Source organism: Chiloscyllium punctatum, chromosome 9, assembly GCF_047496795.1.
Source record: "Chiloscyllium punctatum isolate Juve2018m chromosome 9, sChiPun1.3, whole genome shotgun sequence".
NCBI classification, from domain to species: domain Eukaryota; kingdom Metazoa; phylum Chordata; class Chondrichthyes; order Orectolobiformes; family Hemiscylliidae; genus Chiloscyllium; species Chiloscyllium punctatum.
In genome coordinates this window covers 110,538,903-110,564,005 of record NC_092747.1, presented here as the reverse complement: position 1 = coordinate 110,564,005, position 25,103 = coordinate 110,538,903, and the positions used below count along the sequence as shown (strand labels likewise).

Genomic DNA, 25,103 nt, shown 5'->3' with positions numbered 1-25,103 from the left:
GTGAATTGGCCATCCTAAATTGCCCGTAGTGTTAGGTAAGGGGTCGATGTAGATGTAGGGGTATGGGTGGGTACGCTTCGGCAGGGCGGTGTGGACTTGTTGGGCCGAAGGGCCTGTTTCCACACTGTAAGTAATCTAATCTAATCTAATCCTTGCTTTCTAAGAATGTACCTACCTCTGCCTTACATACTTTCACCACCCAACCCCAATCCCCATGTTTATACACAAAGTTCAGCAGGTAAAAGGAAAGGCAAATGGAATGTTAGCATTTATTTTAAAGGTCTGGAGTATAAAGCTATACAAGACCATAAGTAGACCATAAGTAGAATACTGTGAACTACTTTGGTCCCAATATCTAACGAAAGATATCATGGCATTGGAGACAGTCCAATGATGGCTCAGTAGGTTAATGCCAAGTACAGAGCAACTTTCAGTGGTTTTGGAATGTATGAGATATCCAGGTGCTAATACTTGACCATCTTTACGAATTCAAGACATTGAAATGTGGTCATCATCTGTTTTAATTCAACCAGATGTAATTTAATTTAGATAAATGGAAGGTGCTGCATTTTGGGAATGCAAATCTTAGTAGGACTTATACACTTGATGGTAAGGTCCTAGGGAGTGTTGCTGAACAAAGAGACCTTGGAGTGCAGGTTCATAGCTCCTTGAAAGTGGAGTTGCAGGTAGATAGGAAGTGAAGAAAGCGTTTGGTATGTTTTCCTTTATTGGTCAGAATATTGAGTACAGGAGTTGAGAGGTCATGTTGCAGCTGTACAGGACACTTTTGGAATATTGCGTGCAATTCTGGTCTGCTTCCTGTCAGAAGGATGTTGTGAAACTTGAAAGGGTTCAGAAAAGATTTACAAGGATATTGCCAGGGTTGGAGGATTTGAGCTATAGGGAGAGGTTGATGGACTGGGGCTGTTTTCCCTGGAGCATCAGAGGCTAGGAGGTGACCTTATAGAGGTTTATAAAATCATGAGGAGCGTGAATAGGATAAATAGATAATGTTTCTTCCCTGAAATAGGGGAGTCCAGAACTAGAGGGCATCGGTTTAGGGTGAGGGGGAAAGATATAAAAGAGACCTAAGGGACAACCTTTTCACGCAGAGAGTAGTACGTGGATGGAATGAGTTGCCAGAGGAAGTGGTGGATGCTCGTATGATTGCAACGTTTAAAAGGCATCTGGATGGGTGTATGAATAGGAAGGATTTGGAGGGATATGGGGTGGCTCCTGGCAGTGGGTTGGGATATCTAGTCAGCATGGACGAGTTGGACTGAAGGATCTGTTTCCATGCTGTACATCTCCATGACTCTATTGGGTAGGCCAGGACATGATTTATTGAATTTTAGAAGAACACATTTAGAACACTTCGTACAATTCGGGTCACACTTCTATAGGAAAAATGTTGTTAAACTGAAGAGGGTGCAGAAAAGGTTTACAAAAATGTTGCCAGGACTAGAAGGTTTGAATTATAGGGACAGGCTGAATAGGCTGGGCGAAAGTGAGTACTGCAGATGCTGGAGATCAGAGTCAAGATTAGAGTGAATAGGCTGGGGCCTTTTTCTCTGGAGCATCAGAGGCTGAGAGGTGACCTTATAAAGGTTTATAAAATCATGAAAAGCATGAATAGTGTGAATAACCAAGGTGTTTTTTCTAGGATGCAGTAGTCCAAAACAAAAGGGAATAGGTTTAAAATGAGAGAGGAAAGATTTAAAAAGGAGTGACAGATAACTTTCATGCTGAGGGTGGTGCATGTATGGAACAAACTGCCAGAGGCAGTAATGTAGGCAGGTACAATTATAATATTAAAAGGCATCTGTATAGGTATATGTAGAGGAAGGGTTTAGAGGGATATGGGCCAAACGCTGGCAAATGGGACTAGGTCAGATTGGGATGACTGGTCAGCGCAGACAACTGGGAGTGAAGAGTCTGCTTCCATGCTATATATTTTTATGACTCTATAACCAAACACTTCTGGTCTGAACTTCATAACTAACCTCCTTATGCAGAGGTAATCTTCAGTGATGTCCTAGGACTGAAACAACTGACCTCCAACAACTACAACCATTTTCCCTTGTGCTAGATGTAACCTCAATCAGTGGAGGGTTTTCCCACTGATTCTGGTTGAACCCAGTTTTGCAAGATCTTACTGGTGACAAGTTCAGTCATTCTCAACTCACCCCTGAAGTTCACTTCTATTGTCCATGCTTGGACCAAGGCTGTAAGGTGGTGAGGAGCAAAGTGGCCCCAGCAGAACTAAGAATCAGCAAGCAAGTTATTGCAAAGCAATTGCCATTTGAAACCACTGTCAACAATCCCTTGCATCACTGATGATTGAGAATAGACTGAAATGGCAATAATTGATCAGATTGGATTTGCCCTGCTTTTTGTGGACAGGACTTTCTTGGACAATTTTCCTCATTGCCAGATATATTTCTTGATATCACATGGAGTGAACTGAATTGGCTGAAACCTGGTTTTTATTTTATGCTTTCCTGGGATGAGGGCATCACTGGCAAGGGCAACATTTGTTGTCTATCCCTAATTCCCATTATTTGAACTGAATGGCTTGCTAGGCCATCTCGGAGGGCAGTTAAAATTTTTGCTGTGGATCGGGAGTCACATGGATGCCAAACCCTGGAAGGATGGCAGATTTCCTTCCCTAAACGACAATCAATGATGGTTTCATGGTCAACACTGAGGACACTAGCTTTCAATTCCAGGTTTATTAACTGAATTTAATTGTGGGATTGGAAGCCATATCCCAGAGAATTAGACTAGATCTCAGAATTACTCTTGCAGTGATATTACCATGGTCCCACTATCTCCAACTGGTATCTGTGATGCTGAAGTGGAGGCCAAGATGAAGCTGCTTTCGCCCATTAGCTGCTTAACTGTCTACCACCATTCACACTAGGGGTGACAGGACTCCAGAGCTTAGAAGTGATCTGTTGGTTGGGGAAAATCACTTGCCTTAGCCTATTGCTTACTGCTTCCAGTGGTGTGCATAAAAATAGTCCTGTGCTGTAGCGTCACCACATCATTTTCATAAATGCCCACTGCAGCTACAGTTGTGCCCTCCTTCCCTCTCATTGAACCAAAGTTGATCCACTGTCTTGATGCCAATGTTAAAGTGGGGGATATGTCAGGCCATGAAGTTACAAGTTGTAAGTTGAACACAATGCTACCTCTGCAGATGGCCCATTGGCCTGACAAATGCTCAGTTGAGTCGCTGGATCTGCTCAATGTCCATTTAGCATGACAGTGATTCCAAACAATATAATAGAGGGTGTCCTCCACGCAAAAGCAGCACTTCATCTCCACAAGAAGAATGCAGTGGCCACTCCTACCAATGCTGTCATGAATGGATGCATCTACTTGGCTCCCAGACCAATGGCCACAGACCTAGTCTATATCAAACAAGTCACAAGCTTTAAGCAGTTAGAATTTAGGATTTGAAAAGAGAAATCTCCAAAATCCAGTTCACAGCTAATTCCTTTACGACAGCCGACTCAGTCAGCTAATATCAAGTCACTCTTGTTAACGGACTTTGAAGTCTCCCACCCAGAATGTACTGTGGCTTTGTCACCCTTAGTGCTTCCTCCAACTGGTGTTCAACATGAAGAATACTGGTTCATCAGGCAAGATGAGTAGATGGTAATCAGCCAGACATTTCCTTGGCAATGACTCACCTCATGTCACGAGATTTCATGGCCATCAGAAACAATGTTAAAATCTCCCAAGAAAATTCTCTCCCAACTCTATTCTACTATGCCACTTCTGATGGGTTTGCCCAGCTGATAAGGTGGTGATGGCAGTGTCTGGGATATTGTCTGTAAGGTATGATTTCTAAGTAAGGCTTCTGTGTGACTAGTCTTTGGGAGAGTTCGCCCAATATTGAGAAATCTTACGATGTTAGGGTTGACAGGGCTGAGTTTTGCATTAAAATTTGCGTTGCTTAGATCGATACCAAGTGGTTCAAATGCCTGTATTCCCTTGTTTGAACTTTGTAACAATTTGATACAATTGCTGTGAACTGGATTTTGGAGATTTCTCTTTTCAAATCCTAAATTCTAACTGCTTAAAGCTTGTGACTTGTTTGATATAATGAAAAGAGAAAAAAATAACTTGCATGAATACAGTGTCTTTCACAACTACCAGGAATCCCAAGATGCTTTCCAGTCAGTTGGAACTACTTTTGAAACATAGTCACTGTCGTAATGTAAGAAATGTAGCAGGTAATTTGTGCAGACCAAGCTCTCCCAAACAGTAATATGGTAATGACAAGATAATTTTATTCTTTGCTTATTAAAGGTTCAATATTAGCCAGTACATTAGGGATAGCTCTTTTGTTTATTCATTCACATGAGGAGGACACTGCTGGTTAGGCCAGCATTTATTGCCATTCCCTAACTGCCCAGAGGACATTAAGAGTCAACCACATTACTGTAGGTCTGGAGTTACGTGTAGGCCAAACCAAGATTAGAGTGGTGCTGAAAAAGCACAGCACATCAGGCATCAGAGGAGCAGGGAAAAAAAAAATCAATGTTTCGGGCAAAAGCCCTTCATCAGCAATCTAGGCCAGACCAGGTAAGGACGGCAATTTCCTTCTCTAAAGGGCATTAGTGAATTAGATGGGGTTTTCCTGACAATCCACAATGGATTCCTGACCACCATGGGACTACTAATTCCAGATTTTTATTCAATTCAAATTCCACCATCTGCCATGGTGGGATTTAAACCTGGGTCCCCAGAACATTACCTGGGTCTTTGGATTAACAGTCTAGCAATAATACCATCAGGTGCTAAATTCCCCCCAAAATAGTTCTTCAAAATAATGTCATGCAATCTTTCTATTCACCTGATGGGAAAAATTGAGCTTTGGTTTCACATCTCAGTGGAAAGATGGCCCAACTGATAGAGTAACATTCACTCAGTGCTGCACTGAAACATCAAACCCAGATTGTTGCACTCAAGTCCTGAAGTGAGTCTTGAATCCACAACCTCCTAACTCTGAGCTGTTAGTCTATTTTTATTATTCACCAATTAGAAGGAACAAAATTAGAAGGAGAAAAAAGGAAAAAGGGAAAGAGGTTGTGTTACAATGCAATCAGAGCATAGAGTAAAACAAAAGTCAAGAAAGCCTAGGATAAGGCACAAAATTCTCTGGAAAGGGAATGGTTAAGTCTTCCAAAATGTTACTGTAAGGTCTTGTGTTTTGATTGTGGAAAAATGGTTTTATTTTCAAATTCTGTGGATGTTTGGATTTGTTTTATATGGTCATTGAAAGACCACTTTGGGCATTTGAACATTTTCTTTTCAACAAGACATTCTTTTGGAAATCACATGGTTTTATCCAATTGTTGGACTTGTTTATCACCCAGGTGGTACGACTGCCAGAGAGCCAGTTTATTTTTGAACAGTGTTTTGGAGGCAGTTGGAGTTCACGTTCAGCCAGAAAGAAAGAAGTTTCCCAGCTCAGCATTCCTGTTTCTGATTTTAAAAAACTCTTGTTGTTCATTCCAGTGAGGTACCCAGAATGCTACTCTCCTGAGAAGTCTTTGACAGAGTTTTATTTCAATATTCGTGAACAAGTACATCTGCAAAGATCCCCAAGATAAATATACGTGCCTGACAACCTGTCCACAGATATCAAAGGGCACACCAGCAGTCATTTAAACATTCCACTCCTGAGCCTTTCTTGCCTTCAAGAACAATAAATTATTCGTCAGAAGTACTTTTCCCCCCCAAAGTGAACATCTGCAAAGAAATCAGTTCTCTTGTTTCCTTTATCTGATGTCTCCGTGTACTTGCACGTTGGGCTATTTAGTAAGATAGATTTTCACACTTACATATTTCTAACAGTGCTAATCAGCTTTACATATTTGCTAAGCCATTTTCACAATAAATAAATAACCTTGTTATAAAATAAATCTGGTAATGGACTTGAATAAATTATAAAATTGGCCATATTGGTAACTGGCCAAAACACTTAATTTTACCTTGTGACCGTTGGAGTACTGGGCCAAAAGAGAGAGAATTCACTCCTCCTATTGTGGATATAACAGAGTCACAAATAAAGGGCATTACCTTAAATTAAAAGAATTACTAGGAAATACTGCTTCAAACACACGGTAGCAGAAAAGTAGGAAACTCTCTTCCACTCTCTACCACCCCAAAAATGTTATTGCGGACAGGGAGTAATTTTAAAACTCAGGTTGGGACATTTTTGTTGGAAAGAATATTAAAGGAAACAAAGCCAAGGAAGGTGGTTAGGGTTAAATTACAGATCAACCATAAACTTATTAAATGGTGGAAAACACTCAAGGGACTGTTTCTATGTTTATACAATATTAGGTCATACATCAGAACTTGTGGGATGACAAAGCAATCAAAGTAGAATCCAAAGTTTTGCAGATAGTCTGCAGAAACCACATTTCCTGAACTCGGGTGGTACAATAAACCACGTGCTTGAAAATTCTCAAATTGTTGCAAAGAAAATCACAAAGTTTCCATTTTGGGAAGACTAACTCATGTACAGGAGAGAGCACTCTCTTATTCAAGAGCCAGAGATAAATTATCCACCCATTTGAAAATTTGGGACCCTAAATCAGTTCATGAGTGTTAAACATCTTTTCAAATTCACAATCAACATTCAAAATTGTTCTCGTTTCACAATCCCTTTCACTGAAATTGGAAACTAAATCAATATGAACCATTTGAGTAGTGAAGCGTTCTTTTTGAAACTGATGAGCTTTTTCCAGTTCTGCATGGGGGCAAAGCACATGAGCTTGTGAGCATTTGGGAAAGGACCATATGGACCTTGGATCTGTGCTAAGGGCTCCCTTTTATGGGTCACTGGAAGCCAAGGGCAAAACCTCATGTTCTGTTGTGAAAGAAAAACGAAATATTGTTGAAGCTGAGGCATAGAGCAGATCAGAGCTAGGACGCTGTAATTTAACAGCCCATAACTGCAGCAATTTTTGAGCTTTGTTATTACATTACTAAAACTCACCAGGGTGCCTGATGTCTTCAAAAAGTTTTCTTCTCCCAAAAACAGTACTTCCAGAAGCTTAATTTGGAGATAAGGTGGAGGCCCTGAAATCCAAGTCTACACAGCAGAATGCTCTGAATACTATATTTAGCCCTTCATCTATATAAACTGCTAAAATAATAAAGGCAAAACTGAGTACTGCAGATGCTGGAGATTAGAGTCAAGAGTGTGGTGCTGGAAAAGCACAGCAGATCAGGCAGCATCGGACTGCTCCTTGGATGCTGCTAAAATAATATGGCTACTCAGATAATGGCAGTTAACATGGGCACTCTCACAAAATTATTAGAAGTGCCATGCGTTGCTGTTGCTCCATTCTGCATTTACCCTTATAGAATAAATAGCTTCTAAGCAACCAGCCTGCAATTTTGACCAGAGACATTCAGAGGATTTATTGAAGTTTTAAATCACAAAAGCTTCCATCACTCATTTTAAAAAACAGAAACTCTTAGAAATCTAATGATCACTCATGAATGGACAGTAGATAGTTCAGACATTTGTAACTCCCAGGTATTTTAATTTTACAGTTTCCTTTACATGTTTCTAACGGATAGATGTGCATGATTGCCTTTTCTTTCAGTGGCAGAAATTCAACAATCTTTTCCAATTTCAGAAGACTCTGCATGTTCCATCTCTGCAATGGAGCATCATTTTTGATAATATTTGAAATCATCTTGATCTTCCTGAACTATAAATTATTCACCATTACAGATGTATACAATCACAAAAGAAGTTTCTGATATAATTTTATTCATTGAGATTATGGACAGAATTACACTGTTTTAAAGTTCAGCAAGTGCAAAACCTCGAGAATTACTTTTATTTCCCTCTATACATCCTCCACAACAAAATAATTGTTTGTGCACATTTCTCAGCCAAGTAAACATTCAGTTAGTACAAAAAGACACCACTGTGAGAAACTATGAGAAAGAGGTTGGTGGGACGGACATGGGTGTGGGAAGGAGATGTGTCTGTGACTCTATAAGAGCAGGGGCCAGAAGAGCTGCAAGAGAGAGAGGGGATAGGACTGAACCTACACAACAGCCACTGTTCCTGCTAGGCATTCAAATTTAAAATTTCAAATGACAATCCCACTTGTGGAAGTCCTACACAAAGGACTAATTTGATTATACTATTGAGCCCAATTAGTGCTTCTTGGTAATGATTCCATCAGGAATACAGTTTTAAACAATGCAGAATTATAGAGGGCACACTTACACACACATCTGTCACATCATCATACTAGATTTTAAAACTTTTTTTACTCATTTGTGGGACGTGAGCATTGCTGGCTGGCCAGCATTTATTGACCGTCCCTCATTGCCCTGGACAAGGTAGCGGTCAGTTGCCTTCTTGAACTGCTGCAGTTCACTTGCTGTGGATTAATCCACAAATCCATGAGGATGGGAATTCCAGGATTTTGACCCAGCAACAGTGAAGGAATTTCCAAGTCAGGATGGTGAATGGCTTTAAAGGGAATTTGAAGGTGGTGGTGTCAAAATGGAGAGGCATCCATTGTTTCAGTTGCAAGCTTTCTTAGATATTTAGAACTGCATCTTTAAATTTAGGATAAATGAAGGCATTGTGTGATCGGTTCTGAAGTCTGCCAATAGGATGCATGGATGATTTGATTGTTGGCAATCAAAGTCTGGCCTAAATTATTTTTTTGAAACAAAGTATAAGGTATTTTTCTTTGACAATATTGGCACCACCTATGGAATTTCCCAACAAGTGTTTTAGGTATAGGGTTGTAAACAGTTTTTACTGTGAATTGTCTGTTCACTTCAAAGATGAAAGATAGTTGGAATCAAGGGTAGCTAATTAGTACTTCCACCTAGAATACAAATTAATATATTTCATGTCGCCATGGGGAAGAGGAAGAGGAAAGTATTTTTAAGATCAGGTTACAGGCTTTCCTACAAATCAATGAATATGAATGACAGATAACAGGTTTAAAAAGGTTATTTTAACAGTGAGCTGCCAAAGCTGGGTATGATTGATCTCTAATTGAAGAGTTGCATCATGCAGCCTTGCGAAGATTCCAGGAGTTTTTCCTGGAATAGCCAAGGAATAAGAATAATCAGAACAGGCTTTACAGTTATTGGTGGATTCAAGACATTCTGAATCTTAACGAAAACATCTGGAGATGGTCAAAGTTATCACTAGGAAAAACTGAAATAGACAGGAATCCACTGGAACTAGGGAACAATATGGAATGTTGCTAAAAGGAGTATAATCCAATGGAAAATGTGTTGGGGAAGTATAAGTGGACCATGTCGCTTTCTATAGTTTAAATTAAAGCTGACAAAAAACTATTTCGTTAATAATGCTTCTTAGTTACTTGTTATGGTGCAAGTTAGAAAACATAAGTCTTGTTGACTGGTAACTGAAAGGTTGAATTGCTCAAGTTATCAGTGTCTATGGAGATCACAGTATTATACGAGAATTAATTGTTGAAAATTAGCTGCAGTTAGCATACTGACATATCAACCCACACATTTCATACTGATTCACTATTATCTCTTTCTTCACAGTAGGCTTCAAGTTAAATGAGTTTTCTTACAGTACTGACTTATTTAAATAGTTTAAATACTGCTTATTTAAACAACAGTAAAAGCTTTCATCAGAAATAGAACCTTTATTCTGTTATGGCTCTATGGTAAATGTACATGAGGTATTGTGCTAAGCCACCCACACACATCAAGAAGGAACTATGGATTAATCCCTCGTCAGTACAGAATTACTGCTTTAAGCACAGACAGCAGTAAGAAACTTGAAATAGTCATAGCATTTCTAGACGTAATGACCAATGTCCTGGGTAAACTATGTACCTACTTTCTGTGCAAACGTCCTTTGAAAACCAGATGGGGCTGCAGAGTATTCTAAAAAGAGGGCTAATAAGTTTCCTGATTAGGACAAAGTTATGTTCCAAGGAATGTGCTCATGTGACCCAAGGTGTCAATTAGGGATGAACAGCTAAGAATCAATGGGCGAATATAAAGTCAATGGCAGTGGGGTTAGGTCAGAGAATATTTTCTGTTTAGCAGTTCAAAACACACAGAGTTTATAAAGACAAAACAAGCAAAGTTCTCTCCAAATGGAACAATTTTCTATTCTCCAATCTTTGAACAGTTCCAGGTGTTGAAGTAGGTCTCTGATAATAGGGTAAAGACTATGTTATTATGTGTTATATTGCTGGAAAGAATAGATAACTGAAGAAAGAAAGAAAGGGCACAAATTATGAATTAGCAAGATCCAGTTTCAAAACCGAGCAGATCATTTAAAGAGGTCAGAGGAGTATTGGGAATTCTGTGCCACCAAGACCACCATGACCGAAGTAAGGGTTCACAGATGGGCACATCATCAGCAGTAACCATGTCAAGAATGCTGGATACAATATTGCTGCTGGTTAAATGAGATCCAATGTTCTAAACACTTGAATAAGACAGAGATCCCATGTAGTGGACAGCAAGTTGGAAAAACTGAGATTGCACATGATCCCACATTTGTGCACAAAGTAAAATGAGGGTTCTTGTAGCTATGTGAGGCTTTTCTTTATTGTATTGATTAATTAAAGTGAAATGTACCTTTTTTTTATTTCAAATATCTTCCACCTGTTAATTTTTTAATTCTATTGATTTTAATTGTTTGCTACAGTAAAAAAAACTTTAAAACTTGTAATCTTGCCCAGCAGTATTCCTTCCAATGTGTTCAAAGAGATTCCCTTCCTTTTGAACAGTTATCGGCTTCTATGATGAGAAAAAATATATAGTTTATGATTTCCACTATTATAGCACACAGATACTATCATGTAGTATGCAAATGTATAGGTAGCAGTGAAGTACAGGATTGATTCAAGATATGAAACCTAGTTGAACAGCCTGGTTGACAAGCTTTGAACATCTTCACATGTTAAAAATAAATGAAGCGTTGATGTTGGACCACAGCTTTACTAGGTCAGAATCTTTGGAGCGGTGAATGGTTGGGATTGGGTAAGATGGGGTGAGGCAGGGGGAAGGAGTGTGGTGGTGGTAGTGGTCATGAAGCACACTCCTCTATGGATAGTATCAATGTTATGGTCCTTCACCCGCACCCAGCCAGGTCAGAAACTTTCCCTTTAACTTGTAACAGAAAGAGGTAAAAGTCCACATTTAAGGCACACAAGGCATATCAGAGACATATGTGACCAGGGCAAGCAACTGCGTATCTTCTTAATCTGACTGAAGAGTTATTCATGAGCAGATTCTAAACCAGAAAATAATTAAATGTCAAATCAGCACAAAGAGGGAACAGAGATTAACAGTGAATGATTAAAAAAAGACACAAATGAAAATACTTTAAATAAAAACCTAAATGAACTTAAAAGATATAAATATTAATTCATTGTGGTATTGTTTATTTAAATCATGATTCTTTAAATTCAAATTTCGCTATTAAAAACTTCCAATCTGTTAATTGAAGCTTGCTCTTAGAATGCACTTATTTAACTTAAGTGAATGTTCTTTCCTTGTTAAATCTCCAACAACATGCAAAATCAAAAGGACTGACACTTCATATTTTGTTGAAGTTACTTTTCTATGTGAGATAGATAGTTGGGACAGTAATAAAGACTAACTACTCCATTATAAGAGCATATACACTGGAGTGGCTAATTTTCTCTGGTAAGTAAGTGTGTATAAATGAAGAGGGTATAGCAACTAATGCCACTCTATTGGTTTAATGCATTGTCTCTAAGTGAAGTATCAATGCAGCACAGCTTTTGACAAAACAACTTCCAGATTTTGGCACTGTAACCATATTTGCATGATCAAAGGAAGTTGCCATCCAATTTACACTTTAATAACAATAAGTGCCAATAGCCTCTCTTTTATTTTTACCATAAAATTGAGCCATTATGTTGTTCTATCCAGAGGATCAAACAATTTTTTTTACAAAAAACATCAATAGTACTGCCTTACATATTGAACAGCTACAACACAGAGGCAGTAAGACAAGAAAGGTTTAACCTCCAGTCAAGTGAAAGTCAAATCTCAAACAGAAATAGTTCAAATGTTTACACAATTGCATTACAAAATCAGCACGTACAATGCCTCATATCCACTGATAACATTCTAAGTCATAGGCTTGATCTTGCTGAAAATCTCAAACCCAGAAGTACACTCCCAAGCCCATAAAATATGATAATTTAAAAGATAACTTATATTTTTAAAATAAAAGATATACATTTACATAGTATCTTTTACAAGCTCAGATTGCAACAAAAATTACACTTCAAACTGTACAATCTTGCAGACCAGACAGAACTAATTTGTGCATGACTCAGTTACATAAACAGCAACGTGATAATGGCTAGATGATCACTAAAGGATATTGGTTTAGGGATAAATATTAGCAAGGGTATCAGGAAGAACCCTTTGCTCTCCTTCAAAGTAGTGCTATGAAATCTTATACCTAGAAAGACATGCGGAGCTTCAGCATTTAACATCTCAACTCCAACAATGCAACATGCCCCAATCTCCCTCCCTTCCCTCCATCAAAGCAATGCACTAAGATTATTAGTGTCTAGATTTTGCAATTCCAGTCACTGGAGTGGGTCTTGAGTCCAACCTTCTGACCCAGAGGTGAGTTATGGAACCCATTTAGTCCTGGCGGATACTTATATATTCATCTGTTCCATCAAGTAGCCCTCTCAGTAGACTGGAAATAATATTTTAGACATTGGAAAAGCAACCTTGAAGACATGACTATAACTGTGACTGTCACAAAATTTACCGATATTAATTCTTTCTGACCTATATTTTCATCAGGTTCCTTTCTGAACTTACTAAGCCTTTTAAGAATTGAATTACACTCCGACATCCAAGAAGATCAGACATGATCCCCTATCTGAGCTCCACTAACCTTCTGTAGCTCACTATGCAAAAGACCACTGATTTCAGTCATCAATATATTGCATGATCTCTGGAATAAAGAAGTCAAAACATTCTCAAACGATTAAGGAAAGAAATGAATGTATGTTTAATCGCCAGGGTTCGTCTGTCATGGAGACAAGCTGTTAAATGCTATTGATGATCAGTTGTTAAAAGAAAATTTAATTTTATTAGTTATAAAGATATTGGAGGTAGCAGTGGTTTTTATTTTGACTTACACATAATAGTATTTAAACTGGATTATCAAGAGTTTGTTTGCTTTCCAATTGGTATAGCAATTGGCCATGCTAGGTGAATTCGCCATGCTAAATTGCCCATAGTGTTAGGTGCAGGGGTAAATGTAGGGGAATGGGTCTGGGTGGGTTGCGCTTCGGCGGGTCGGTGTGGACTTGTTGGACCGAAGGGCCTGTTTCCACACTGTAAGTAATCTAAAGTAAACTAAATCTAAAGCAAGGTCATGCATTACAAGGATGGATGTGCTGGGCAATCACTAGCAAGCACAATGCTGTTATTCTCTTAGGAATGAGCACAAAGAACAGATTGGATCCATTCAGTGCAGAAGAAGGATTGGTGGAATACGCTCCACTTGCCTGGATAAGTGCAATTCCAATAACATTCAAGATGCTTGTCACTAATCCAGATAAAGAAGCCCACTTGATTGGTACTGCATCCAACATAATTAACATTCACTCTCTCCACCACAAAAGCAGAGTGGGAGCAGTTTGTACCAAATACAAGATGGACTGTAGCAGTTCACCAAGGCTACTTTGACAGTATCTTCCAAACCAATGATCACCTAGAAGGACAAGGGCAGCTGATACATGGGATCACCACGACCTGCAAGTTCCCCTCCAAACAACTCACCATTCTGGTATTGAACTGTATTGCTGTTCCTTCACTTTTCCTGGGTCAAATCTTGGAGCTCCCTTCCTAACTGCACTGAGTGGATGCCTACACCCCAAAAGGGTGCAGCAGTTCAAGAATGTAGCTCAAATTAAGAACAATTTAGGGGTGGGTAATAAATGCTGGCCATAAAAACAAACCTTGCATTTAATAAAACTGAGCCCATCTGTCCTTAGACATCAACAAAAAATATCCAATGGCGCCATTTCAAAAAAGAAGTCACGGAGCTGTCCACAAAAACTTCGCTGATATTTGGTCTCTTGACAATTATCAGTAAAACAGATATCTGATCATTATCACATTGCTGCTGATCAGAACATACAGTGAATAAATTTGACTGAGACATTTCCTACATTACAATCATGACTGCAATTCAAAGAGGTACTTGCTTACCTATACCTTTGGATCGCCTGAACAAACAAGGCACTGTATGACAGCAACACTGTCATTTTCTTAACTAACATGGTAGATTCAGTGCAGAGAACATAACTAGTTCAACAAAACCTTGCAAACTGCCAGTCTGGAGCACAATGAAGAACAAGGCAGCAGACTCAAGGGATCATCACCACCCTTAAGATCTCCGTCAAACTTAGAACTAGATCACCTTTCCTTCACTGCCAGTGAAGGAAAATCCTGGAATTCCCTTCTGAATAGCATTGTCAATAAACTGCAGTGATTCGAGAAGGCAGCTCACCACAACCTTTTCAAGGGTAGTAAGGGATGGGTAATAAATGCTTGCCTTGCCAAGGCTGCACATATTCCAAGAACAAATAAAAATAATGTCACAGACAGATTATGCAGGCACAGTGTGGCATAATTTCCACAGTCCAGTTGATTTACCGAGGTAACTGTGAGGGGGCTGTCTCATTCTGCCAGACTTTGCGCTCTAAGACAAAAGCTATTTCCTGCAAGGTTTAAGGCTAATCATTCATGAGTGGACATTGACACAAATGACCCTTATTTATTGGCTTAATCGCTGCACTTGCGAATGGATACTCAATGTGTGATAAATATCAGAGACCAGTTCATTTCAACATTCAAGTCATGATTGAGATTTTACCAAGATGTAAGCATATTGAGATGCTTATACATCTTGGTTTTAAGTAAATGGCCACAAATTGAATTTTAAAGTTCAATTTTTAGGGCTTTTTAAAGTTAGAAAATGTTCCAATTGGATATCTCAACAGAAAAAGAGCAGACAAGCACAGTTTTGCTTCATTAACACACAGGATACATCGCCTTACCAACTTCAATTGGAGGAGTGGCTGAACTGCTTGCAGGAAGGATATACTATCTCTAGGTTTCCTAATACTCCACAATGCCTATTAATCTACAAAATGCAAGTACACAGCCCTTTGTTGTGTTTAATTCTATTTTTACCTTTGAAAGGAGAAAATATAAATGCATACCTTTAGAATGTGTTACTATTTTTTTGGAAGATTATAAACTGAAGGAATAGTATAAGATGATATAATTTAGACCCCAAATATGGTTACAATGAATTGTACAAAACACACACTTTCTCATTAAAAATACCTAAGAAATATTTTAAAATGCTCTCGCTCAGGAAAGTAGACTTTAAATTACAGGTTCCCAGAGTGTTGGCTCCAATCAGTCCAGTGAAACATATCAAAATAGAGTATATATGGAACAACATCACATTTGATTTAATGTGGCTGGCTCAAAAATTCTTAAACTCCCTCAACAACACTAGGGTATATCAGCACTTCATGAACTGCAGCATTTCAAGTAAGCAGCTCCCTAAAGCCTTTACAAGATAAACTAGGAATGAGTAAGAAATGCTGACCTTCTCAGTAATACCCAGATCCCATGAATTAAGCGAAAATAAAGTAAAAGGCTGAAATATTACTCCAATACTTCTTCAAATTTTGTACAAAATGTAATAAGCATTTTTGATTCCATGTCATTTAGCTCAAAATGTAAACAATTTAAAGACAGTTTTGAAAAGGTATAGGCCATTACTCTTAAACCTGCTCTGCCATTCAGTTAGATCATGGCTAATTTGTACCTCCAATCCAAAATCCTACTGTTACGGGATTTGTCTCCTTCCAGGGAAAAATAAGGAAGTCTTTTATTTCTACAGAGCCTTCTAGATGTCCCAAAGCTTTTCACAGGCAATTAAGTGCTTTTGAAGTTCAGCCATTGCTGTAATGTAGGAACACAAGGCCTTTTCAATCGACATATAAAATTTGGCTAAATTTCCAACTGAGTCACACAAAAATCTGGTTTCCAAAGAATGCATAGATGTTTCTGTATTTTAATATTAATCCTTGGGGTTTGCTGATCTCAACTGTTGTGGAAGTGATATTGGTTGAAGCATCATTGGAACACAGAAGGAGAATGTAAAAATGTGTACAAGTGTGAAAGAAAATCTACAATTCTCATTTTGTATCTTTATGTTCATGTGCAGTCACTAGTTGAAGAATAAATCAGCAGTCAGGAACCCAGCCACCCTCACCACAAGTTGAAGAATGATGTGCTGAAAAGTTCTACTGTCCAAGGTGAATTGGCTACTGAGGAATGAATTGCCCAGACATCCTCTACCACTCATGCAGTGTGGCACTCACCACCTAATTGGGGGAGAATAATTAGCATCAATGCAGAAAATTTGAAAACAAGATTCAATTTACTCTCATCAATCCTTGGTCACCATTGATAAATGAATTACAAGCAATGAAAATTACTATTAAAGAATGTAGTGTTAGACCAAAAGACATAGGAGCAGAAATTAGACCATCAAGTCCACTCTGGCATTCAATCATGACTGATAGGTTTCACAATCCCGCTCTCCCGCTTTCTCCCGGTAACCCTTGATTCTCAAGAATCTATCTATCTCAGTCTTAAATATGCTCAATGTCCTGGCATCCACAGCTTTCTGTGGCATTGAATTCCATTGATGCACCACTCTCTGACTGAAGAAGTTTCTCCTTATCTTCATTCTAAAAGGTCTTCCTTTACTCTAAGGCTATACTCTCAGGTCCTAGTCTCTCTTACCAATGGGTACATCTTTCCAACGTCCACTCTGTCCAGGCCATTCAGTATTCTGTATGTTTCAATTTGATATCCCCTCATCCTTTTAACCTCCATCGAATATAAACCCAGAATCCTTAAAAATTCCTCACATGTTAAGCTTTTCACTCCTGGGACCATTCTTGTGAACCTCCTCTGAACACGCTCCAGGGCCAGTACATCCTTCCTGACATATGGGGCCCAAAACTGCGCACAAAACTCTAAATGTGGTCTGACCAGAGCCATTTAGAGATTCAGAAACATATCCCTGCTTTTATATTCAAGTCCTCTCAAAATAAATGTCATCATTGCATTTGCCCTCCTAACTACTGACTCAACCTGCAAGTTTACCTTGAGACAATCCTGGACTAGAACTCCCAAGTCTCTTTGCACCTCAGACTTCTGAATTTTCTCCCCACTTCGAACATTTTCTCCCTATGCCTCTATTCCCCCTACCAAAGTGCATGACCTCACATTTCTCAAGTCATACTCGATCTGTCACCTCTTTGCCCAATCTTCTAACTTGTCCAAATCCTTCTACAGCCTCCCCACCTCCTCAATACTACCTGTCCTTCTACATATCTTTGGATTGATTGCAAAGCTTAGCCAGAATACCTTCAGTTCCTGCATCTAGATGATTATAGTATAAAGTGAAAAGTTGCGGTCCTAACATTGAGCCTTGCAGTACACCACTTGTCACTGGCTGCCATCTTGACAAGGACTCTTTTATCCCTTCTCTCTGCTTTCTGCCAGACAGCCAAGCTTCTAACTAGGTGAGTATCTTGCTTCTAACACCATGGGCCCTTATCTTACTCAGTAAGCTCCTTGTCAAACGCTTCTTGAAGTCCAGGCAGATAACATCTATTGGCTCTCCTTGGTCTAACATGCTTGTTACTTCCTCAAAGAATTCTAGCAGATTTGTCAGGTATGACCTCCCCTTGATGAAATCATGCTGACTTTGCCCTATTTTACCATACACTTTAAAGTATTCAGAAATCTCATCTTTCACAGTGGATTCCAGGACCTTACCCACGACAGAGGTTAGGCTAATGGGTCTGTAATTTTTCCTCTTTTGCCTTACTCCCTTTTTAAACAGGGGTGTCATGTTAGTGATTATCCCATCCTTTGGGACCCTTTCTGATCCCAGCAATTCCTGGAAGATCACCAAAAATGCCTCCACTATCTCTTCAGCTATCTCCCTTAAAACTCTGGGGTGTAGACCATCTAGTCCAGCTGATTTATCCACCTCAGGCCATTCAGTTTTTCTAGTACCTTCTCCTTGGTGATGGCCACATTACTCAGCTCTGACCCCTCACTCTCTTGAATCTTTGGGATATTACTCATGTCTTCCACCGTAAAGACGGACGCAAATTATTCAGGTCTTCAGCCATTTCGTTGTTCCCCTCTACAAATGCTCCAGCACCATTTTCCAACGGTCCAATGTCCACTTTTGCCTCTCTTTTGCCCTTTATATATCGAAAGAAACTCTAATTGTCTTCCTTAATATTACTGGCTAGCTTACCCTCATATTTAATCTTCTCCCTCCTTATTTTTTTTTTGTTGCCCTCTGTTGGTCTTTGTACGCTTACCACTGCCCTTCACCACTTTATATGCTTTCGTTTTTGCTTTTATGCTATCCCTTACTTCCCTAGTCAGTTATGGTAGCCTAATCCGCCCTGTACCATGCTTCTTTTTCCTTGGGATGAATTTCTGCCATGTCTCCTGAATTACTCCCACAAACTCCTGCCATTGCTGTTCCAATGTCTTTCCTGCTAGGCCCCTCTCTCAGTCAATTCTACCCAGCTCCTGCCTCCTGCCTCCTTAATTGCCTTTATTAAGCTGTAATACTGTTACCTTTGATTCTATCTTCTCCCTTTCAAATTGCAGAGTAAATTCAATCATATGACAATCACTGCTTCCTAAGGGTTCCTTCACCTTAAGCTCCCTTATCAAGTCCACCTCATTGCACAACACTAAACCCAACATTATCTGTTTGCTAGTGGTCTGCACCACAAGCTGCTTCGAAAAGCTGTCTCATAGACATTCCACAAATTCCTTTTCTTGCAATCCACTACCAACCTGATTTACCAGTCCACCTGCATACTGAAATCCCCCATGATCACTTAACTTTGCCTTTCCAACATATTCTCTCTACCTTCTTGCACCCCAGCTCCTGACTACTATTGAGGCCTGTACACAACTCCAACTATGTTTTTTTTTACCTTTGCGGTTCCTCAATTCTACTCACCACAGCTTCTACACCATCTGACCCTAATTCATTTCTTACTATTGATTTACTTTCATTTCTTACTAATAAGGCAACCCCACTCCCTCTTTTCAATAGGATGTAAATCCTTGAATATTCAGCTCCCACTCCCAATCCCAATCCCCTTGCAGCCAAGTCTCCGTGATGCCCACCATGTCATACCTGCTAATTTCAATCTGCGCCAAAGCCCACTTTCCTTATAAATTACATTGCGTGCATTCAGATTTAACACCTTCGGGCCTGTATTAACTGCCCCTCTTCTCATTGTCATTCGTTCATCCAGTGTGCTTGAAGTTTGATTGTTAACCTTTTCCACACACACTGTCCTACTTGTGTCTGTGCTGTAGATTTTAATAATGTCTCCAAAGCTCTGCATTCTTACCTCCTCCTTTAATTCAGGTTTTCCAATTTCCACTATAGACATTATTACCTTTTTAGTTTTTTTTTTTAAATTTAGCTGTTCACTTCTGTCCTAGATTTATCTATATCTTTGGTACCTACATGGATCATGACCACTGGATCTTTACCTTCAATCTACTCAAGATCTACTGTTTCTATTCAATCTCCATTCTGTAAGCTTTCATGCAGGCAATTTTCAGTTTTTATATTGTTTCTGATGATATAGCTTTGAACTTTGATGCGTAACTAGTGTCATTTTTTTCTCATTACAATGATTGTATGCTGTGTTACAACTTAACTAGTAAGTGTGTGCTGCTAACTTTTCTATAAGCTTTTCCAAAATTTCATTAGATCAGCAAGATGACCAATTTGCATGACTGCAGCTCAGGACAAAAGCAATTCATACCAGGTGTCATCAATAGCACAAAAATAACTATTTATTGGAACACTCTTAGCTTTAACATCGGGTCACAGAGACATACAACACAAAACAGATCCTTTGGTCTATCTCACTCATGCCGACCAGATATCCTAAATTAATCTTGTCCCATTGACTGTATTTAGCCCCTATCCCTTTAAATCCTTCCTATTCATTTACCCATCTTTTTAAATGTTGTAATTATACCAGCTTCCACCACTTCCACTGGCAACTCATTCTATGAAGATACTACCCTCTGCGTGAAATTGATGGTGCTCAGCTCCCTTTTAAACCTTGCCCTCTCATCTTGAACCTATGCCCTCTAATTTTGGACTCCCCTACCCTGAGAAAAAGACCTTGATGTTACGACATGAAATAAACTCTCCTGCTTACTGTAAATCAGCGACACAAAAAAAGATTTATCCCATGTAGAAATCGGTGAAAATTCGAGTGGCCAAGCACTATTTAAAGTAAACATTAACAACATTATTTCTTAAAGTATAACAGAGAATAATTAACTAACAACTATTTACAAGTCCTTCCTCTAACCGATCTTTGACCGTCCCCTTCTTCAATACTAGTCCAATAAAACTCCCAAGTATGTTTTTCAAAACCAGACAGCTTTCAGTTTTCTCTGTATTCCTTTTTTTTCTTCTTTTTTGGGGTTCTATTCACAAGTTAGTGATCGATTAAGGTACCTTGTAAGAGAGCTATTTTTCAGACAGTCTTTACATGTTGGTAGCTTGGCAGTTCTCCTCTCAACTGTTCAATTTCCCCCCACCCGCCCTCGGTCTTATTCCCCAAAGTATCGGATTGTGTCATTGGCTTTTAAGGTTGTCAATATGCTAAATTCGAACTGGATTGGAGTTTGGTATTTTCCAGGGTATAATTTAAACTGATTGGCCTAATTTGAATCTGTTTTGTCATTTCCAGGCAACCAGCTACCCCAGTAGCTGGACCACATGATACATTGTATCTTTTTTTTCAGAACACTTGGTGCTGTCAGGTGGGTTTTGCTAGCTTTTAACTGTCTGAAAGGTACAGTACACCCACATCTTCATAACATTGACTATTCACCCTATTCATGCCCCTCATGACTTTATAATCCTCTATAAGATCACCCCTGAGCCTCCGAAACTCCAGGAAAAATAGCCCCAGCCTATTCAGCCTTTTACTATACCACAGACCCTCCAATCTTGGTAACATTCTTGTACACCTTTTCTGAACACTTTCAAGTTTCACAACATCCTTCCTATAGCAGAGAAATCAGAACTGAACACAGTATTCCAAAAGTAGCCGAACAAATGTCCTGTACAGCCACAACACGACCTCCCAACTCCAATACTCAATACACTGACTAATAAAGGCAAGCAAACCAAACATCATCTTCACTGTCCTATCTACCTGCGACTCCACTTTTCAAGTGTTATGAACCTGCACAACAAAAAAAAGAGAAAATAAAGGATTTCAAATCTGCTATTACATGACATAAGTTGTACCTATTGAAAAACCGTAAATACACACAAACGCAGACGCAGATTCAAGATTAGGCGAGATAAAAGACAAACATGAGACCTCTCAACTGGAAGGTGAAGATCCAATCGTACTATTTCGAACAGAAGGGGGGAGCTATCCCAGGTGCCCTGTATAGAAAATATTCCTCACCCACCACCACGAAAAGCCACCACCACATTAGCAGAAAATGAGGGGAACTTAAGTGTAGGTTGCTAAACTCCTTACATGACAAAAAAGTGACTACACTTCAAAAATTACTTAATTGGTTTCAAAATGTATTGGGATGTCATGAAATTGTGAATGGTACCATATAACTGTAAGTCAGCAGTATTTCACCCTATCTCGTTCCATTTCCATGCTCAGTTTTTGTCATTCATATAGCAAAGCATTCTAACATCTTTCAGGTCACAAAACACATGAGGGAAACTGTCTAAGTTATACTGACTCACATAAGAGAGCTTTCTCGTATGTAGCTAAGTGACAAGTGACAGTTTCTAACTTTGCTAAGCAGCTTTTCCAGCCAAACAATACCATTTTGGAATTATTTCTTCTGCATTTAAGTTAATCTCCACAAATTAATCATAAAGTGCATTCAGAAAAATCACAATCTAGTTATACATTCAAAATGCAAAATAAAAATAGGGGTTAAATTACAGATTGATAACTAGTGACTTACAGCATTGGAGTCCACATCGCTATGAATTGCAACAGTTTTTATGCCCATCTTCTTGCAAGTTTTAATGATCTACAAAAGAAACACAAAATCCATGAAATAAATTATTTAATTATACTTTTTTTTAAAAAACATAACTTCAGACAACTTTTTGATTCTGTTGAAAACTTCCTCCTTTGCTTCTGCTTGATTAGGGGCAGATGTTTGCAGGTAAAGGGATGGCTGGAAAATGGGAAGCCTTCAGGAATGAGATAACAACAATCCAGAGAAAGTGTATTCCTGTCAGGGTAAAAGGAAAGGCTGGGAGGTATAGGGAATGCTGGATGACTAAAGAAATTGAGGGTTTGGTTAAGAAAAAGAAGGAAGTATATGTCAGGTATAAACAGGATAGGAGAAAGTGAGGATTGCAGATGCTGGAGATCCGAGCTGAAAATGTGTTGCTGGAAAAGCACAGGTCAGGCAGCATCCAAGGAACAGGAGAATCAACGTTTTGGGCATAAGCCCGAAGAAGGGCTTATGCCCGAAACGTCGATTCTCCTGTTCCCTGGATGCTGCCTGACCTGCTGCACTTTTACAGCAACACATTTTCAGCTATAGACAGGATAGATCAAGAGAATCCTTAGAAGAGTATAAAGGCAGTAGGAGTATACTAAAGAGGGAAATCAGGAGCCCCTCAAAGATCAGCAAGGTGGCCTTCATGTGGAGCCACAGAAAACGGGGGAGATACTAAACGAGTATTTTGCATCAGTATTTACTGTGGAAAAGGATATGAAAGATAAAGAATGTCAGGAAATAGATGGTGACACCTTGCAAAGTGTCCATATTACAGAAGAGGAAGTGCTGGATGTCTTGAAACGCATAGAGGTGGATAAACCCCCAGGACCTGATCAGGTGTATCCTAGAACTCTGTGGGAAGCTAGAAAAGTGATTGCTGGGCCTCTTGCTGAGATATTTGTATCATCGATAGTCACAGGTGAGGTGCCGGAACGTGGTGCCACTGTTTAAGAAGGGTGGTAAGGACAAGCCAGTGAGCCTGACGTCGGTGGTGGGCAAGTTGTTGGAGGGAATCCTGAGGGACAGGATCTACATGTATTTGGAAAGGCAAAGACTAATTAGGGATAGTCAACATGGCTTTGTGCGTGGGAAATCTTGTCTCACAAACTTGATTGAGTTTTTTGAAGAAGTAACAAAGAGAATTGATGAGGGCAGACCGGTAGATGTGATCTTTATGGTCTTCAGTAAGGCGTTCGACAAGGTTCTCCATGGGAGACTGATTAGCAAGGTTAGATCTCACAGAATACAGGAAGAACTAGCCATTTGGATACAGAACTGACTCAAAGGCAGAAGATAGAGGGCGGTGGTTGTTTTTCAGACTGGAGGCCTGTGACCAGTGGAATGCCACAAGGATCAATACTGGGTCCTCTACTTTTTGTCATTTACATAAATGATTTGGATGTGAATATAAGAGGTACAGTTAGTAAGTTTGCAGATGACACCAAACTTGGAGGTGTAGTGGACAGCAAAGAGGGTTACCTCAGATTACAACAGGATCTGGACCAGATGGGCCAATGGGCTGAGAAGTGGCAGATGGAGTTTAATTCAGATAAATGCGAGGTGCTGCATTTTGGGAAAGCTAATCTTAGCAGGACTCATACACTTAGTGGTAAGGCTCTTGGGAGTGTTGCTGAACGAAGAGACCTTGGAGTGCAGGTTCATAGCTCCTTGAAAGTGAAGTCGCAGGTAGATAGGATAGCGAAGGTGGTGTTTGGTATGCTTTCCTTTATCGGTCAGAGTATTGAGTACAGGAGGTCATGTTGCGGCTATACAGGACATTGGTTAGGCCACTGCTGGAATACTGCATGCAATTCTGGTCTGCTTCCTATCAGAAAGATGTTGTGAAACTTGAAAGGGTTCAGATAAGATTTACAAGTGTGTTACCAGGATTGGAGGATTTTAGCTATAGGGAGAGGCTGAACAGGCTGGGGCTGTTTTCTCTGGAATTTCGGAGATTGATGGGTGACCTTATAGAGGTTTATAAAATCATGAGGGGCACAGATAGGATATATAGGCAAAGTCTTTTCCATGGTTTGTGGGAGTCCAGAAGTAGAAGGCATAGATTTAGGGTGAGTGGGGAAAGATATAAAAGAGACCTAAAGGGCAACCTTTTCAGGCAGAGGGTGGTGCATGTATGGATTGAGCTTTCAGAGGAAGTGGTAGAAGCTGGTACAATTGCAATATTTAAAAGGCATTTGGATGGGTATATGAATAGGAAGGGTTTGGAGGGATATGGGCCGGGTGCTGGCAGGTGGGACTGGATTGGGTTGGGATATCTGGTCAGTATGGGTGCGTTGGACCAAAGGGTCTGTTTCCATGCTGTACATCTCTATGACTCTACACTTGATAGTCTCTCTCTCACCTCCGAAACAACAGGATGACAATAATCATTATTTGGATAGCATTCTATAATCAGAGAACAGAAACAATGCCACATTTCTCACATCATTACCAGGCCACTGATGCCCACTGTCAGAGAAGCAAGGAGACAGAATTAATCTCCACATTGATTGCTCCTAATTTCTACACTCTCTGTATTGATATGAGTCAATTATGTTGGGACAGAGGGGGAAAAGAAAGCATTTAAAAGACAAAATCTCATTTAAGCTTTCCAAAACTCTCACAGGATAGAAGTAAGCCATTCAAACGATGATGGCTGTGCCAGGTCTGCAAATTTCTAAAGTCCATTTTAAGTACTTAACAAGTTTCCTTTGGAAAGGTACTAGTGAATCTCCCTTTTGGCCAGTATATTCCAGAATTGCAAAACCTCAGTGAAAAATAACTTTGTTTAACAATGAATCGAAATGAAATTCCTTCATATTGGTATTGCATTTTGATAAAACAAGCAAAGACAAGAC

At 39.5% G+C, this 25,103-nt stretch overlaps 1 protein-coding gene across 1 annotated transcript in view; it reads right to left on the bottom strand.

Annotated features, from left to right (window-relative positions):
- Positions 1-25,103, bottom strand: part of pcca (propionyl-CoA carboxylase subunit alpha) — a 372,170-nt gene that overhangs the window by 329,245 nt on the left and 17,822 nt on the right. Inside the window, exon 4 of the mRNA XM_072578057.1 lies at positions 22,195-22,263. Coding sequence (XP_072434158.1) covers positions 22,195-22,263 — 69 coding nt within the window. The remainder of the gene's footprint in view (positions 1-22,194; positions 22,264-25,103) is intronic.